The 20,260-nt window shown below is 36.8% G+C and overlaps 1 protein-coding gene across 1 annotated transcript; it reads left to right on the top strand.

Moving 5' to 3' along the window:
• The first annotated feature begins 518 nt into the window (after window positions 1-518).
• On the top strand, window positions 519-10,279 carry LOC126968651 (myogenesis-regulating glycosidase-like). Its single transcript, XM_050813677.1, has 9 exons — window positions 519-567; window positions 1,590-1,697; window positions 4,184-4,348; window positions 4,486-5,146; window positions 5,249-5,441; window positions 5,854-5,963; window positions 6,213-6,468; window positions 6,885-7,041; window positions 9,941-10,279. Exons 1-9 carry the CDS (start codon window positions 543-545, stop codon window positions 10,123-10,125), a joined length of 1,860 nt encoding a protein of 619 aa, XP_050669634.1. The 5' UTR covers window positions 519-542; the 3' UTR covers window positions 10,126-10,279.
• The last annotated feature ends 9,981 nt before the right edge of the window (window positions 10,280-20,260 follow it).

The raw sequence follows: 20,260 nt of genomic DNA, 5'->3' as shown, positions 1-20,260 counted from the left end.
TGTGTAAAAGTGTGTCAATATTATTATATTATATTATGTTATTTTTAAGCATTATAATGCGATATGAATTACGATTTAAAACAAAAACACTGTATTGTGTTGGTCATCTTCAAATAAATTCACAATTGAAAAATTAAATTTTCACAAATTATCTTGCCCCAATCTGCACAGACTTTGTTATGGGTGCAATTCTTTATATAATGTTTTATTTACCTAGACATATTATTTTAAATTTAAATTTAATAAGTATTTATAAGGTAGGTAAATTAATTGTATCGAGAGCATATAATACCTACTAGATATTAACGAAAAGTACTAATAGGTACGTATACAAGACAGTACCTAAGTATTAGTTCTCAGCCCTTCAGAAAGTTAGAGATTTAGCTACAGGGGATTTGATATCTACTAAGATATCTTATATTATTATCTACCTGAAGAATTTATCAAACTAAAAGCCGGCTAGATAACAGCTGATACCAGTTAATATTAACTTCATCTTACATTTTTTTAACTCGTAGACATAATATCTCGGCGAGATCAACATGCGGTGGTTCTTACTATTGGCGGGTAAGTGGAATTTTCTACTATAATGAAATATATCTAATCGATTAAATGAATAGATAGAAAGGCATAGTATATACACAAATATAATGTTCACAATAGGTACAACGAACTTCCCTTTACCTACCTTTATGATACAATATAAAGAAACTACGTTTAAACAAACCGACTTCAAAAACCCAAAAGTATGAAATAACTTAATAGATATTTAATTTAATACACCTCAGTAAATCTTATACATTTAATTTTAATAAAATACCATTATTTGTATGTGCTACCTATTGGTAGGGTTTAAGTCATAATATGGCTGGGCGCAAACGTTTGGAAACCGGATTAGGTCCTGATCAGGAATTCAGATTCGGAATTCCGTGAGACTAGCAAACAGCCGGAACGAATAGAGACGCTTAACAAAGCACACGCACGTATTATCAGGGACGACGAAGACGAATTGATTACTATTGCACTTTACTGGCGCTAAACAAGAAGAAGAGGAATCGTCGTTATTGGGTACAATTTTGAGAAAATAAATAAATGGCTAAAAAAAGCCATGGATATTGTTTGACTGCCATTATTAAATTTTCCGATTCACACATTTTGTGTCTGTGTGTCGACGAATCTACAGACGTCCACTCGCTACAAAGCTCGCACAAATCGGAATTGAAATTTCCGTGTGTGTGCGGCGGTTGAGCCGAAATGTACGCGAAAACATTAGTTTAGGAGTCCCCCCCCCGTAAAACCCCTTCATTAGTTTAGGAGTCCACTGGAAACTAACATCAGGATACTGGATTTATATACGTTAAAGTTAAGATAATGTTATGTGATGAGTTACACATATAAGATACTGTTCAGTTCGATACCACCAGCTGAATTCTACCATCGGATATTAGTCAAAATGCGAAAATCCATCCGCATCATGCTGACAGCTGATTTCTGACATTCTACAGCTGTGCGTACAATCATCTTCTATGTCGTTGCAAATTTTACATGTGTGTCATCATTTGAGGTGTAATTCCAATCAATAAATCCAGGTGCAGCCGTAGTGCTGGGTGCCGCACCGCGGTCACCAGCTCCTAGGGACATAGACCTTCAAGAACACGACGATGTTGGCTTCATCATCACCGCATTCACAAATAATGGTAATTATATATAATTATTAGTACTGAATACTATTTACTAACTGTAAGGAGTCGGTCTGAGTTGGTAATATTAGTCTGCGGATGTTCATCTCTTTCCCGACAGTTAAAAGTATATCGTATTCGAGAGTATGGTGGCTCCACACGCTTGGCAAAGAACATCCAAATAGTGTACACAAACAGCAAGTAAGCATGTGCATGGGTTTGTTCTGAACACAAACCTGTTCATGTTCGTGATTGTCAACAATAAATCACCAATTTCCAGGATGTCCAAAATACTAAGAGGTAGTTGCAAAACTTGGACCCTTTCGGTGACTCACTCACAACATTCCGTAGTAAAATTTTTTTATGTGATAGATTCAATAAATTTATAATATTAACAAAATAAAATGAACTGATTTTAATACAGCGAACCGCCTGTGATCTAGAACTATTCCATTGTGATTATTTTTTCGGTAATAAGTTTTTTACGTTTTTTTATTTATGTATAAGTAGGTACTTCAATTGATTATACCATATAAATATTTGTAAGCTTCATAATAATTCCATGCTGTAGCTGCCTTAAAAGATAATGCATTTAGAATTAAGGCGACACTAAATGCTAGCGACCTTGAGCGATATGGGTTCACGGCTGCCGGCCCGCGATCAATGTAACAAAGCCAACATTTTCAAAATCTTTGCGTGGAAATCGTAATATTTTAACAGGCGCAAACAGTTTATATGCTTACAATTTTCATTATTGATTACTAATCTGAATAAATGTACCTACACAAAAAAAGTACAAGCTATATAAATACTTTTTCTGAGAATAGTACTAAACAAATGCGTCATGCCGAAAAAAAACTTGTTTAACTACAATGAAAAGTGGTAGTTCAAAATAGCTCTGAAGTGTTAACTATAACCAACAGCAAACATTAGAAACCTACAAATAAGCCTTAAGGGTATGTGTTATATGATAAAATAGTGTTCATAGCTCCAAATGGTGTATTTTCACTACTAAACTTGTCTAAAAATGCCTTGTTTGCGTGTTTTCTGCTTACCCTTCGCCTTAATTTAATGTAATTATCACAGGTGCATTGAATAAATAAATAAATCAGTATTGCGTGTAGGCGTTAACTACGTGTTTGTGCTGGGTGTTTGTACTCCGTGTTTGACTATTGTATTTGGTTAGAAATTAGGTCAGTGACCAGCCCAGCTCATGTTAATCGTGACGCATTCGTCACCAAACAAGCTGTGGTTAAAACTTAGTATCCCTTAGCACGAATTATGAGGTAAAAAATATTGTAATTGATAGAGCTTTAGTCCGCGATTACAATGCTCTTACTCTTATTACAAGGTAATGCACCGTGCCAGAGAAAAAAGTATTATAAACTAACCTTAAATTATGACACTTGTAAGGGTTCGGGACATTTTTATGGGGAGAAAAGAAAGGAAAACGCTTACAATTCGTTTCTGACATTCGCCGACCGCGACACGATACGCTCGACTCGTTCGTTGGTCTGTTCTAACATAACCTAATCTAACCAATTTTTATAAATTGTTGTTTATAGAGCTTTGGTCCACGATTATAGTGCTATTAATCTTATTTCAAGGTTATGCACAGTTTTTAAGAAAATAAGGAAAAAAATTCTAACCTCTAATCGGGTATAACACGTAAATAAAACACAGAACACAGGAACATTCACGCAACTACGATAACGCAACGGAATAAACATTATACTTACAGGAAAACGGAATAAAAATAAAAGGAAATAGAAGAATAATAATAATTGTTTTTTTACTGGCTTTACAACTCTGGGTTCTAGCTTTTTTCGTCTAAAAATTATTATTAATGAAGCCATCTAGTCTGTCCCAGACTATTTTTTACATTTCATTTTACTGTTATTCATTTACATTTGTCAGTTATTACCACGTTTTTATCATCACGCCGCCCGCGCCATGCCAGCGCTCATGTATCGTTTGATTTAGGTGATTTACCCGTTTTAGGTTAGAATATTTTTCATTATTTTCTTGAAAACTGTGCATTACCTTGTAATAAGAGTGGTATCATTGTAACCGTGAACTAAAGACATTCCAATATTTTTTACCTCCTAATTCATGCTACGGGGTACTAAGTCCAACCAAAAGCTGTACCTGTTATTATTGCACTGATGGGTTTCAATTCAGATCAAAACTGTAAAAGTGGGTTTTCTGCGGTAAATAGAATACTTATAACATTCTAATAAATACTTATCTAGAAGTTGTCTTTGAATTTGGGCGCTCGAAAGTTAAAAGTTGCTACCCACTGCACCGGACGAATACTGTAGGTACAAATGAACAGTAATTCTTCGTGCCTTAAAGAAGTGGTTTGGTATTCCAAATCCAAGGAACAAATAATTTGTTCCTGCAACATAGGCTTATGCAGTAAAATCGCTTTGAGTATAAATTGTGAGAATGAATATAGAAAAGCTATTGCTCCAGCACCAAATAAAAGATATCAATTATATTAGATAAGGAAGACTTCACTGGCCACATCGGTCGCCGAGTGTCTGCCGATGACGATGACGTGTCCTTTGAGAAGACGTCAGAGTACTTCGATGACGTGGATGGCTACCGGCTCACCATCACCTGGGACGGCCCAGCAGACAGAGTATTTGAAGACTGCTATGATTTCGGTAAGCTGAAGCTAATATTTCTCTTACTAGCATACAACTAGTAACGACCCGCAACAATTATTTACTTGTAGATAGTTCAAAGATTTGAGTCACACATTCCTATGCTTAATAGTTATCAGTTACAAATATTCTTATAGGTTCCCGACAGTGGTTTGGAGGTCCGGAACAAAAAGAACAATACTGGCCAATTCAAAAGTCTAAGCTCGAAAAATACTCAACTGTCTCTAAAGAGGACGATAACTCAGCTGTATCAGAAAGATACTGGCTCAACTCGGAGGGAATCTATATTTACGTCCACCCTGAGGCACCACTGTTTGTTGACTACCACAATATCCTGGACAACCACATCTGTCTGGTAGCTGAAGTAGCTGCTCCGTACTCTTCCAGACGTACCCACAATGTTCTTAAATACGATATCTGGTTTTTTAATAATGCAAAAGTAGCCCACCAACACGCAGTAGACACGTATTTAGGGAAACCATCCGGCGTTCCTGATTACAGAATGATCCAGTATCCAGTATGGTCTACTTGGGCTAGGTATTCCCGTGAAATCGATCAAGACTCACTGTGGAACTTTGCTAGTGAAATTAAGAACAGTGGCTTCCCAAATGCTCAGTTTGAAATTGATGATCTATGGGAGATTTGTTACGGATCCTTGACAGTAGACGAAAGAAAACTGCCAAATTTAAAACAATTAGTTCAAGACATTAAGGGTCTCGGATTTAGAGTGGCTATTTGGGTTCATCCGTTTATCAATCAAGACTGTGACCCTTGGTATTCCGAAGCTCTCGAAAAAGGGTAAGTTCTTTTATAAAGGGTAAATAAAATTAATAACTTAAGTAAATTCTAAATGAAGTCTTACATTGTAATACATCGTACCTTTTAATTAAAATATTTCAGATACCTCGTCCTCAACGAAGAGGGTAGCCCAGACACCACTTGGTGGAACAACAACGGTTCTATCCCCGGGTACATTGACTTCACCAACCCTGAGGCTGCCGCCTGGTACACCACGAGGATTCAGAACCTCGTCGACGAATACGATATTGATACGCTGAAGTTCGATGCTGGAGAATCTAGCTGGTCACCTCAGGTAATGACGATGCCAATAATTATTTTAATGAAAAGTATTTTAACTTTTTTTATTCAACCAATAAAATGGACAGAGTTTACGAGACTTAAACTTAAGTATTTAAATTATCCGCGCGCGCGGGATTACGAGCAGCTGCGATACTTCGCCTTTTAGTGCGTACATCACTCATGATACCCACAGACCTATTCGCTCCAGTATGGCTTAATGACACACCATACAACCCAAAATTTAAACCTCTGAAGACCCCATAGCAATTCACTTTTTTCTCGCCCCTAGTAGATATAGGATATACCCTAATGCCCTAGAGGCCTTGAAGGTCGTGCTTTTCGAAGAACTGCATGCCGATTTCCTTTTTCATATTCATCGGACAGGTATAGCAGTAATATTAGATACGGTTATATTTATGTTATAGATACCAGTTCAGAATGGAGACATAGATCTACATCCAGGACATATTGTGCAATCCTACGTGCGCGCGGTCGCTCAGTTTGGACCTATGATTGAGATCAGATCTGGAATGAGGTAATGTTGTGTTTATTAAATATCAAAATATTAGCACCAATTATCATTAAACGAAATGCTAAAGTATAATAAATTATCTATTTAAGGTAAAAGACAAAGTACAGCTTTAATTTAATAATGTTTTTCTATGGCTATAAAGAGACAAATTATTATGCGAATCCGTATCTATTAGAGTGCCGGTTCAAGTCAAGCCTGCGTTTGATCCTCAGATAGATATTCATCTTATATAACAATTAAATCGTATTTCAGAACTCAAGACCTCCCAGTATTCATCCGCATGGTCGACAAGGATACGTACTGGGGCTTCAACAACGGTCTGCAGACTCTCGTGACCACACTCCTGGCCATGAACCTCAACGGATACACGCTGGTGCTGCCCGACATGATTGGTGGGAACGGGTACAATCATAAGCCCAGCAAGGAGCTGTTCGTGCGCTGGCTTCAGGCTAATGTGTTTATGCCCACGCTGCAGTACTCTTTTGTACCCTGGGACCACGACGAAGAAGTAAGCAAAAGAGATAATAAGTAGACAGTGACTTATATCTCAATATAATTGTTAAAGTCCTGCTATTTTTCGGTAGTTTGATACCTAAGTAATCATATAACGGATAGAGTTCAAAAACGCACTTTGCATTTTTAATAATAGGTACAGCAACTATCAACGCTTCTTTCCTTTTCTGCTATTTCGTTAAATTGCCATTCTGAGCTTCTAAATGTCGCGATTTTTTTTCTATATTTTGGGACGTGATGTTTTCAGGTAGCATCTGCCCAAGTTAGTTACTTATTAATTCATAAATTGCGTTCCACGTAACTTAGTGACTGAACAAATCAGCACGAAAGCACCTAATTATCAGATGCGTCTCGAAGGACCTTTCCAAAAAACCAGCATTTTTTCTTACTTAATTCTACAACATTTTCCAGGCGGTAGAGATCTGCCGTAAATACACCGAGGTGCACGCAGAGTATGCTGACGACATTCTTAGGGCCATGGAGGCGTCGGTGAGCAAAGGCACGCCGGTCAATCCGCCCGTGTGGTGGCTCGACCCCAGCGACGAGGAGGCACTTGCTATCGGAGATGGTAATGATCTATTTCAAGTAAAATAAAAATTGGCCTGATAGTAAAAATATTTTATTAAACCAAACAAATCTTATAACTATATTTACAATACTATAACTACATAACATTAAAACTATCATTATGTGGAAGCGTACCAAGAATACTGACAGAATTTCCGCGTTGGATAGCTAGGCTAATCCGTTGACCGAAATAACTGCCATCGCTTGGATTTACAGTAGCCCTATAGAGGCACGAAGATAAATACTTTGTACATTCTCCGCGCCTCTGGACCCCACTGGTCAAGTATCTCGGGACCAAACGATACAAAGATGTATCACTTACTGAGACCGACATAATTGCGAGGCTTGCTGTCTTCAGCGGTCGAAGCAGCAGCCCCAGCAACAAACGCAACAACACGCCAGAGTGTCGACGCAAGTCGCGTCCCACACCACCGCCCTTACCTGTGCCCAAGCCACCAGCGTCATTCCATCCAAGAGCATCTACCTGAAAGCCACATCTACAATAGTGTGGTTCATTCAGTTTTATACCTAGCTGAAATAATCACTTAATACTATGGAACATAGATGCTGTACTTATATGTAATTAAGGATGCAATTTATACTTCTGTGTATCAGTAAATAAATGGATATAAAAAAGAGTTTCCTCAGGGGTCTATCCATTAATTAATATTATTCAGTGTCATTCCAACACGTACATAATTTTACGTCTAGAGCCAAAGATACGATACTAAATATCTACTTTTACGAGACAACAAATATATGCAAGAAAACACATTAAATGCCATTCGATATAATTGAGATATTATTAATCGCAGGATAATCTCCAGGCGGAAATTAAAATCTTGCGTTTCCCAAGGCTTTTGTGAACACAGGTTTAAAGGGAAATTTTTCAATTGGACAAGCAACTTTCCAAGCATTCTTAGTAGCTTCCGCAAACACCAGCAGCAGCAACCTAATGACGGAAATATAATTTGATTAAATAAATCGCTGTCACTTTGAACAGAAAATACAACATTTTTTGGATGCCAATTTTGCCAAAACGAATGCCTGGTGCCAAGAAATATCTGACAGTGAACAATTCAAGATTTTCGATACTAGATTTCGTATAAAATCGTCCAAACTTGACAAGAGCAACTATGTCACGATCGCAAAGAGGGCAACATGGGAGAACATTAACTTAGAGACAAAACGGCAATAACGTTGAATTGAAACTCTTCTATCAAAACATACCAAATCTGAAATAAAAAGTTCACACTTTGAAAAGTTGAGTTCTAAGCCAATTTCATAATTTTTTTTTAAATAAGTGAGATCTCTAAGAACTGTGTTGGTTTCACCTCCTAAAGTGCCGTCACCTAAGTACCAAATTTTTAATTCAGAGTTTAGTGAAGTAATTATTGGGTGGATAACATTGTCCCTACAATATAATCTTGACTCCGAACCATAACATTGCCAAAGATAACTAAATGTGACTAGAATTAAATTTCTGACAAATTGTTTGATCTACTTACCGTACTGAAAGCATTTTTTACATCCACTTTCAAGACACTTTACTTCCACCTCACCAAGTGTGTATACTACATCCAAGCTGCAGTGAATGAATCTTTTCAAATAGTTTGGTCATAAAAACTTTGGAAGCTCTTCGTCTATAGGTGCAAGCTATAGGAATCGGCCTAATGCCGCCATCTTTCTTTTTACGTGCATAGATTGGCACCAAACAGAACGGACGCTATATTTTAGGGTAACTTGCCTGGCAGCATGACGTTTATTGCAATGATATGCGACAAGAAGGTTCGGCCGGTGTCGCCAGTGGAACCAAAGTCGAAATATTTTATGTGTTACGTTGTAAGGCCGTCCAGGCCTTCAGTCGAACCATTCTTGAAACACATCAACACTGATGTCTTTAACTGTGACCTGCAAAGGTCGCTAAGCGATATAGTTAGGTTATAAATTATAGAAATCGTTCCTGGTTGAGACCATAATTGATATATTCCTCAAATGATCCGTTTGGGAGTCCAATAACTACATACAATATCTTTTTTATTACTTATTCTCTTAATCTACTCTTAATTAAACTATATCACAACAATGTTAATAATAACTTGCCATCAAAAGATACCATTGACATTTTCCCCTCCCGAAAATGCACCAGCTTACTATCCAAAATATGGTAACATGATACCAAATTAAATTTGTGACCAAAATTAATGAACGATGCGGGATTCGAACCACTCTTCCACTGAGCCAACCTGAGTGGTCGCGGGTTCGAGTCCCGCATCGTTTATAAAATTTTGGTTACAAATTTAATTAAATTAATCCCAGAAGTGGATATCGCTTTAAAAATAAGAAATTTTTGTGAACATGATACCAATATTGTGACTTCACAAAACTCGTCACCTTTTTGCTCTTAATAGTGATTTTCATTATTATAACACTAGAAATAAGGGATTGCTTGTAACTAATTCCAGTAGGCATCATAAGATACATAATAGCTTTAAGGGTAAATTTATACACTTCTATAATAAAGTCCCAGCCACTGTTCAGGCATTATCTATAAATAAATTTAAATGTTTTATAAAAAAATGGCTCTGTCGTAAATCCTATTACTCCACTGCTCAATATCTAAATGATCGGACAGCCTGGGACTAGATTGTGATTATTTTATAGCGATAGAAATGACTGTACAATATTATATATTTTTATTGAAAAGAGCGCAAAATAAGAATGCTGGGAGAGTTTCTTGCGCCTTCTTCTCTCTCAGAGCGCCATTTGTTTCCGAAGCGGTACTAGTATATTAGAAATGACATCAAAAATAATTCTAAAGGAATCAATTTTGAGAAAATAAATGCCTTTTATGCCTTCTAGTTCAATTACGTGTTGTTGACATAACTGGATTTCTTCAGAGTTTCTCCTGGGCGAGCGTATCCTGTCGGCTCCGGTGATGGTGGAGGGCGCGGTGTCCAGAGACGTGTACCTGCCTCGCGGAGACTGGCGGGACGGAAACACCGGGGAGCAGTACTCCGGCCCTCTCTGGCTGAAGGACTACCCCGCACCGTTGGACACGCTACCATACTTCATACTTGAATAACGTTGAATTTTTTATGACAATAAATACATGTATATAATATAGTATGAGTAATTGAATTAAGTGCAATAAAATATGTATGATATTATCGGATGAAAATATAATATATTTGTTTATATGTTGATGGAATTAAGAAAATTAAATTCATATATATATATATATATATATATATATATATATATATTTCTTTTGTGCGTCTGTTGCGTTATTTGTGTTGTTGAACTCCTCCTAAGCGGCTGGACCGATTTTGATGATTTTTTTGTGTGTGCCAGTGAATTTGAGATTGGTTTAGATTCTCAATTCCGTCCATATAATATAATTATCCTGCTCATGTGTATGTTAGTGTACTCCTCCTAACGCCTGGACCGATTATTCAAATTTAGGACGTGTGTACAAGACAACGTCTGTCGGGTCCACTAGTATTATATAAAATTGCTAAGCTTCTAAGAATGAAGTACGCATTACAATAATGACTAATATTCATTTAGGTATAAAAGAAGATGAGTTCCATAACTGAACAGATCTTAAAAATTCTCTGTACACTGAATGAAGTTTGAGCAAACTTGAGAGATTTTATTTAGATTCGTTCGATTATTATACCAACTTCAAACGCATGCTCGCGTCCGGCTGTTCGGTGGTGAACGTAGTGGTTAATTTCTCTTTGACCGGTGGGCCGTTCTTTCAAAAACGCATATACAGAGTGGTGAAAACAATATGACTTTTAATTAAAACAGGATCACTACTAGTCAATCAAGACTTTGTAATAATTAAATCGGGCGTTACATCGACAAACAAAAAACGAAATTTTCAAACAAACTAATTCCGAAAATAATCTTAACAAAAAAGAACAGCCTTTGATCATGTTTCTTCTGACCTCTACTGACCTGTAAGTACTACGGGTACGACCGGCAACGTCTCTACACGCCTATGTCACAGCATAGTATTTACATTTCATTCATGCAGGTAGGCTAGGCAAAGACGCCCGCGCTAAAAATCATAATCGTAATATCAATGTCAAATTTTACACAAAACAACAATGCGCGCGCGCCTAACAACTTATTTAAAAAAAAGAGTTCTCATAAGGGTAGCTAGTCACGCACTGGTGGTCTATGGGTATTGGGTAGGTAACCGGGAATAAACAAATTGCTGTATCAATCCCAGACGATTTCTTTCTCTTTCTGACATACTAATTCTTCCTATTGCGGAAGTGAATACGAACTATTAATTCTGTTTATGCTTAAAAGATGTCAAATTGGCAACGTAGCATTTCTCTGTCTGTTAATACTGTGCCGACGACCATACTAACAGAGCAGCTCGGAAATATTTTTTTGCTAATAATAATAAGAATTTTAGCTTTTTAGTAATAAGGACTAAATTTAAGCAACAATATTGTGTTACTTCTAAGTAACCGATGTTTTCTGAGACGCACATTTTATTTTGTATGTGGTTTACGCATGTAGGTAAATCTAAATTGTTATGGTCCGTCTAGGTGAATGACCTAGTAAACGAAACTTGCGAAATCATAATGTATTTACAGCATGTGTTTAAATTATAAAAGTGAAAATAATTCACTGTGGCTATACCGTTCAATGTAATTTGATGAAAGTTGGTGTACGAACTACTGTCATGATACCCAATATGTGGTTTAAATTAAAGTCATAATGTCGTCACCACCTTGTATATCAGTCTAGTCGTTTCTAGCTAGGCTAACGTGCAAAATAATTTATTGTCCTCGGTACTATAAGCACACTCAAAAACTACTGCACCGATTTTTATGCTGATTTCACCAATAGCGTGGTTCTCGAGGAAGGTTTTAGTATATAATTTGTTAAGTTCTTGTATGCTATTTGTATCTATATATTAACGATATCATTCAAAGAAATCGCTATAAAAAGTAATAATGGCTGTAGTTTCCTTGAATTATTATAATGAACAACGCCATTGTTTAGGCGTGACTTGGGGGTAACTCAGATAATTTTTTTTTAATTTGTTAGTATTTCCGGCAGAAAAAATTCAATTGAAACTCCGAGCCCATAGAGCCATATTCGTTAATATTTAATAACAACGTTATATTAATATGTGTGATCAGACAAGCAAAAAAAGTATATATGTATCTGTTAATTTCTCCGAAAGTTAATTAAAATTAAGTTTTACTTCAATCGCGCGTAAAGTAGGCACACACTTTGTTTTTTTATGGAAAAGGAGAACAAACGAGCGTACGGGTCACCTGATGTTAAGTGATCACCGCTGCCCACATTCTTTTGCAAGACCAGAGGAGTCACAGGAGCGCTGCCAGCCTTTAAGGAAGTTGTACCCGCTTTTTTGAAAACACCGGACAAGGAAATAAATTCCACAGCTTCGTGGGGATGATATCCTAACTTGTGGAGTGTCGTACGAAGGTGGAATTAGTGTGTTTCTGGATAAAGTAATATGTTAAGGTGTACATGGTCCTTCTTGAGTGCCGGAACTGGTGCCTTGCGGTTGATTGTGTCAAGTCCGTTCAGCGCCTGTTTGTGGTGATCGGTACTCTTCGATGTACCGAGGGAGCACCTATTTGGGCCTGAACTTTTAAAAACTGAGGGGAGCACCCCCTTAGTCACCTGTCTGGAGAGGCGTCAGGAGCAGCAATTGCAGAGGGGAGCACCCCCTGGGACACCTGTCTGGAGAGGAGCAGCAATTGCAGAGGGGAGCACCCCCTGCAACACCTGTCACAGCAACCCACGTGCCGTCCAAAGACAAGTAACGTCACTTGTCATATGTCATCTTACGTCAGAAGTTAAGTGTGTGTATGTGTGGGACAACTACCGAAGATTAATCGTGAGTATAAGTTTGAACTTTAATTACTAGGAAGATTTATCTTAGAAAATTCAAGATAGAAGTTATTATTGACTTGTTAAATTCAAAGTGTTTAGGACTTAGAATAATTTGTTAAAAAGTGATCCGACGGGGAACCTATGCCCGATTTTAAAGTGAAAAGAATAGTGTTAAAAGACTTAGAAAAATTTCAACGATTTAGTCTTTAACTTAGAAAAATTTCAACGATTTTGTCTTTAACTTAGAAAATTATTTTAACATTTTTGAGATTTTGTTGATTCAATTTTTATATTGTTTTCGATTTAAACTAGATTAGTTGTTTTAACTTTTAGTCATGGGTGATAATTATATTAAACTTCAGGATGATATTTTAAGTAAAATTGAAAGAAATTTATGTAACTTTAAAAAATCTCCAAAGGAAAGAATAAGCATAGGTTATCTTGAAACGCGCTTAGAAGCTTTAGAGAAATTGTGGTCTTCTTTCTTCTCAAATCATCAAAAAATTGTTTATGAAATGAAAAAGGATGTGTTGATACAAAATGATTATGTTTTAAATGAAGTGTTCGATAACTGTGAGGAAATGTATCTAGATTATAAGTCATTATTGAAAGATAAATTATTAATATTAAAAAAGACATATGTTGTATCCGTTGAGAATAAAACGAATCAGAGCAATGTTAAATTACCTAAGATTGAGATACCTAAATTTAGTGGTAAATATTCGGAGTGGCCAAGTTTTAGAGATTTGTTCCTATCGTTGATTCATAATGAGACTACGATTGATGATGTACAAAAATTGCACTATCTTAAGGGTTGTCTCACGGGAGAGGCGGAGCAGTTGGTGAGACACATTTCATGTACTGCGGATAATTATTTAATTTGTTGGGAGCAGTTAGAAAGCCGGTATAATAATAAAAAATTTCAAGCTAACTGTATTCTTAAAAGGTTAACAAATCAAAAAGCTCTGTCGTCTGAGTCATCGAGTGCAATCAGAAATTTGTTAGATACTACTAAAGAATGTTTGAGTGCGTTAAAAAACTTAGCTATCGATGTAAAGTCATGGGATATAATAATTATATTTCTGATAAGTCAAAGGTTAGACTCAGAATCACGTAAACAGTGGGAACAAAAGGCAACCGAGATTTCTGATTTACCAACTATGGCATCATTTGAGGAATTTTTACAAAATCGGTTTAGGTCCTTGGAGTTTTTAGACCCTAAATTAATTAAGCAAGAGAAACCTACGTGTACTCATGTCGCCAATACTAGTTTTAATTGTGTGTTTTGCTCTGAAAATCATAAATTATTTAATTGTAAGAAATTTTCTAAGGAAACGGTTGACTCACGGCGTAATTTTGTCCAAACCCAGCATTTATGTTTTAATTGTTTGACAACTAATCATTCAGTATACCAATGCAATCAATTTACAAGGTGTCGAATTTGTAAGAAAAAGCACCACACTTTACTTCATACCAAATCTCCCAAATCAGCAAGCTTAACGCAAGCTGATCAACCTGGTGAAGGAAATACTTCGGTAGTAGGTAACGTTATTCATTCTTCTCAGGCTCAAGGTGAGGGTACTGATCGTCCTATTTTATCTTGTTTTTCAAACACAAACCATCAAGTTTTGTTAGCGACTGCTTTAGTGAAAGCAGTTTCACAAGCTAATACTACACCGGTTGTGTTGAGGTCCTTGATTGATCAAGGGTCTCAAGCCTCTTTCATTACAGAGGCTGCAGTTCAACTGCTTGGTCTCAAAAAGCATTCTGAGACAAATTTTATGTCAGGTTTAGGCGGCGACCAGAGTTTAACTTTGCTATCAAAGTCCTCTGTAGTTTTGAAAATCCAGTCACGTCTAGATCCGAGCTTTGTCATTACAATCAAGGCTCATGTTTTGAAAAAACTCACAACATTCTTACCTAGTAAGAAAGTTGATGTTCAAATGATACCAACTCTTTTGTCCATGCAGTTGGCGGATCCCTCGTTCCACACACCTAGCAAGATTGATCTTCTTTTAGGTGCAGACGTGTATAGCCAAATATTGTTGAAAGGTTTAGTCAGGGGTCCGCCAGGATCTGTAATTGCGCAGCAAACAGCACTTGGTTGGATCCTCTCTGGCAAAATGCACAATGGAGAAACTGTAATTAGGAACGGGACGTGTGACAATGTAGTTAGCATGCAAGTGACACACTGTAATGAGAACGAATTATTAAAAAAATTCTGGGAGTTGGAATCTGAATCAAGTAAACCTAAGAAGTATTTCACTCAAGAGGAAGAAAATTGTGAAAGGTTATTCAAGGCAAGTACTTCTAGGGATGAAACTGGTAGATTTATTGTCAAACTTCCTTTTAAGTCGGATAATCCGCAATGTAAATTTGGTAACTCAAGAGATATAGCTCTTAAGCGATTTCTTATGTTAGAAAAACGCTTAATCAAAAATCCTGGTCTTAAAATTGAGTACTCTAAGGTAATTAACGAATATCTTGATCTTGGTCATATGGAAGAAGTTTTAGCAGAGGATGTTGATAAACCAGACGCTGTTTACCTACCACATCATGCGGTGATACGTCAAGACAAACTTACATCTAAGGTTCGTGTGGTTTTTGACGCTTCATGCAAGGGATTCAACGGGGTATCATTAAATGATGACTTAATGGTTGGTCCCACACTTCAGCCTGAGTTACGACATTTACTCATGCGATGGCGTTGTTACCCGATTTCACGATTGTCAAAATGTATCGACAAGTGAAGGTGGCGGAGAGCGACGCAGATTATCAACGTATATTATGGCGTGATGACCCAAACGATGTAATAAGACATTTTCGTTTATTAAGAGTCACTTTTGGTACATCATCAGCACCATATTTGGCTGTGTGAACTCTTCAAGAACTAGTCCGTAAGGATGGTAAAGAGTTTCCGTTGGCTTCAAATATAATACTAAAGGAGTTCTATATCGACGATTTAATGTCCGGATGTCATACGGTAGCCGAAGGCATTCAAATATATGAAGAGATGACGGAATTACTGAATCGTGGTGGATTTCCATTACAAAAGTTTTCTAGCAATAGTCAGGAGTTGCTTGAAGAGATTAAGGCGAAAGAAGCGAGTCTAATGAAGCCATGGAAATTAAAATTGATGAAGTAATGAAAATACTAGGACTCACCTGGAATAGAGAAAAGGACAAGTTTCAGTTCACTGTCAAGCTTTCTTCGGTGGAATCACCAATAACAAAACGAAAGGTTATTTCCGACATTGCTCGTCTATTCGATCCATTGGGTTGGATAGCGCCAGTTGTGACCAAGGCTAAAATATTTATCCAACAGCTATGGTTATCTGGCGTTGATTGGGATAGCGAGCTTCCTAAGTCATTGCTTAAAAGCTGGTTGGAGTTCAGGAATTATTTGAAATCTCTTACAACCTTTCGCATTTCTCGATGGATACGATCGAATTCAACTGATCAATGTCGAGAACTACATGGGTTCTGTGATGCATCAAACGCAGCCTATGCAGCTGTTGTTTATGCTCGCATAATTGATAATAGTGGCAACGTGCATGTGAGTTTGATAACTTCAAAAACTCGGGTAGCACCCATAAAGCAGGTCTCAATTCCACGTCTTGAGCTGTGTGGAGCTGTTTTGCTAGCAAGACTTTTAGATGAAGTTGGTCTCATTCTTGATGTTCCTAAACATCAAACTCACGCTTGGACGGATTCTTCTATCGTCTTGGCTTGGCTCAGAAGCCATCCAAGTCGATGGAAGACCTTCATTGCCAATAGAGTTTCCGAAATACATACCTTGTTGGATGGAAATCAGTGGTCCCATGTTATATCAAAAGAAAATCCCGCTGATTGCGCTTCCAGGGGATTATCTGCAACAGAGTTTGTACACAATGACCTCTGGAAACTGGGCCCTGAGTGGTTGTACAGTAGGTACATAGATTGTAGCAAGGGAGAAGAGAGAGACACATCTTTGGAAGAACGCAAACATAAGATTAGTAGTCACACTGTAACTAGTGATAAAGACGAAAATATATTTTCGAGATTTTCATCTCTAAGAAAACTTACCAGTGTTGTCCTTCTGCCGTCGAGTGTTGTACTGGAACAAACCTGAAAATGAAAGGTACATTAGTAACATTTTAACTGCTAAAGAATTACAAGAAACACTTATGATTTGTATTAAGATTTGTCAAAAAGAAAATTTTGAAGAAGATATAGGAAATATAAAGAATAATGAAAAATTAAATAAAACAAGTAAACTTACCTCGTTGAATCCATTTCTGGGACGGGATGGTATTCTTAGAGTAGGGGGACGGTTGCATAATGCTTCTTTGTCCGATGATATGAAGCATCCTATAATCATTCCACACAAATCACATTTTACTTACCTTCTTATACACGATGCTCACGAAAGGACTCTTCATGGTGGTCCACAACTTGTCCTTAACTATTTGAGAAGCAAGTACTGGGTTATTGGAGCTAAAAGTGTTGTAAGACAATTTGTTAAAAAATGTGTGATCTGTATTCGCCATTCAGCCCAGGTTAACCAACAGATGATGGGACAGCTACCCGTGTCCAGAGTAACAGCACATCGACCTTTTCTTAGAAGTGGAGTGGACTATGCCGGTCCAATCAGTATTCGTACCACCAAAGGCCGTGGACATCGCTCAATGAAGGGGTACATATGCCTTTTTATATGTATGGCTACACGTGCCATTCACTTGGAAGTAGTCAGTGACATGACTTCTGAAACCTTTTTGGCAGCCTTTAAGCGCTTTGTTGCTCGAAGAGGTCACGTCGCTGAACTTTGGAGTGATAATGGTACTACCTTTGTTGGCAGTGCACGAGAGCTAAAGAATTTATTCAATTTGGAAAGGTCTACTGTTGCTGAAGATATTCTTGATTTTTTATCCTCTAATGGTACTGCTTGGCACTTTATCCCTCCTCGTGCTCCAAATTTTGGAGGATTGTGGGAAGCTGGCGTAAAGTCTACTAAGTATCACCTTAAGCGTATTGTAGGTGACAAGACACTCACATATGAGGAGTTATCTACCGTATTGTCCCAGATTGAGGCTTGTCTTAATTCTCGACCTTTGACTCAGTTGTCCAACAATCCGGAGGATCCTCAGCCTATTTACCAGCGCATTTTCTGGTGGGAGAACCATTAGTGTCTGTACCTGATGCTAACTATGAAATGTCAACTATAAGTAGCCTAAAAAGGTGGCAGTTAGCTCAGAGAATGGTTCAAGATTTCTGGCGTAGATGGTCTCAGGAGTACTTGACGCAATTGTATCATAGATATAAATGGAACGCTACCATTCCAGAACCAAATATTGGAAGTGTGGTTTTAGTAAAGGAAGATGATTTACCTCCAACTAAGTGGCTTTTTGGTCTAATTGTAGATAAACATCCAGGTTTGGACAATCTTACTCGCGTAGTCACCCTCAAATACAAGGGAAATCTTATTAAACGGCCCGTATCTAAATTGATTATACTGCCTGTTAAGGATTAAATTTTTATTTTGTAGTAGATATGTAGATTTTATATATATAAGATTAACTGTATTTAATTTTACACTGCGAATATTTTTCTTCATTTGTATTACTTGTAAGTCACTGATGTTTGCTGTTAAATTTACGATTTAGATTAAGATTCATAGTATTGATAAGTTGCATATAATATATATAATATATATATTGTATATAGTATTGTTGTTTTGGCTGGACTACGTCCATGGCGGCCGGTATGTTAAGGTTTGTAATCGATTACAGTTTGATATTGTTCATAGATGTCGCCCTAAGCCATCAAGGACGCATTATCTAAGTTTATTATAGAACTGTGACCTTACTTATTATGTAACTGGTGAATACACGATTGGTACGCCCCTATTAAGTGTTTTAATACCTTAGTTAGTGTGATACTTTTGGGATTTGTACAATTAATTTGAAACTTTTATTATAAAAACTACTGCTAAACCAATGTATATAAATGATATACTATTGAAAAGAATATTAAATTTCCTTGTGCATTAAATCAAAAACAATATAAAATTATATCGAGAAAATAAATTCAAATGAGGTGTGTTGAATTAAATCTTAATTAAGTTATTTTATACTTTCTAATTTCTGAAGTAGGTTATTAAACGTAGTTTTTTAAAAGATCTTTCATTTTCTGTATTTGTTGAATATATAATACTATTACATTTATGTAAAAGCACATAACTATAAAACACAGAAAATTTACACCTCCTCCTCAGTCGTTCACTCTTGGCAGAGTGGTCGTGGTTGCATGATGAGACTGTAGGTACACACAAGACGTATCTGTGGTGGATGATACAGCCCTCGCAATGCGCCTCCACTTGCCACGATCTTCAGCGTTACGGGAACATTGGACCATAGATAATACAGTATATACTAGAGATATTGGACTATGGTGGTTTTTGTCGCAGCCTTTATCAGAAAATTTACTACAAAAGGATTAAAAAGAAAGGAGGACATAAAATAGTCGCGTTAAGGACTTGTAATTAATACCATCTTAATTATGTTACTGCGTCAGTGTCCAAATTGAATAAAAATACAGTATAAAATATATTTCAACAATCTGTTTCATTGTGACAATATTTTTTTATATACATTCCATAGAAAAATATTACGGTAAGAGTCTTGAAACATTCATCACGTATCGTTCGTATTATCAATTTTCGCGCGTTAAAATTCAAATACCTACTTTGTGTAATAGTCAATGCGTCATTTAAAGTTTCATAGATAAGATCAGTTTATGCCAATTCACATAATATACTAAGGGTATGTTCCGATATGCACTGCGACCACTGTACAGTGTGACGTCAATTTACTATACTGTGAAGCCATACCTTTATAGCCAGTTATACTAGTTACTTTTTAAGACGGATGGCAATCCCGTATACTGTCAGCCAACATATTTTGACGCAACATTCAAATGAGTGTATTAAAGTTTTCTAGTTCATTAAAAAAAATGTTTTTGGAATACTGTCAAATTAAAAATATTTATAAAACGTAAGGCACTCGAGTGGTCTGATCTGGACTGATCAAAGTACGTGGTCAAAGTACTGCGAGTACCTTACCTCGAAAACGCCAGTGCTCACAGTAGAATATGGCGGCTATTTATGACGTCATATATTTCCCTAGGGTACTGCGGCAGTATACTGGCAATCCATAACGGAACGAATTTTTCTACAGTGATAACACTGTGCAGTCCTCGCAGTGCATATCGGAACATACCCTAAGTTTAAAAAACACTGAGAACGTTATATATTTTTAAAAATTTGAATTTAGTTCGACGTCACCTTGC

This window comes from Leptidea sinapis, chromosome 16, assembly GCF_905404315.1.
Source record: "Leptidea sinapis chromosome 16, ilLepSina1.1, whole genome shotgun sequence".
Taxonomy (NCBI): Eukaryota; Metazoa; Arthropoda; class Insecta; order Lepidoptera; family Pieridae; genus Leptidea; species Leptidea sinapis.
Note: the sequence above shows the minus strand (reverse complement) of the source record. Positions and strands in the feature narration are given on the sequence as shown.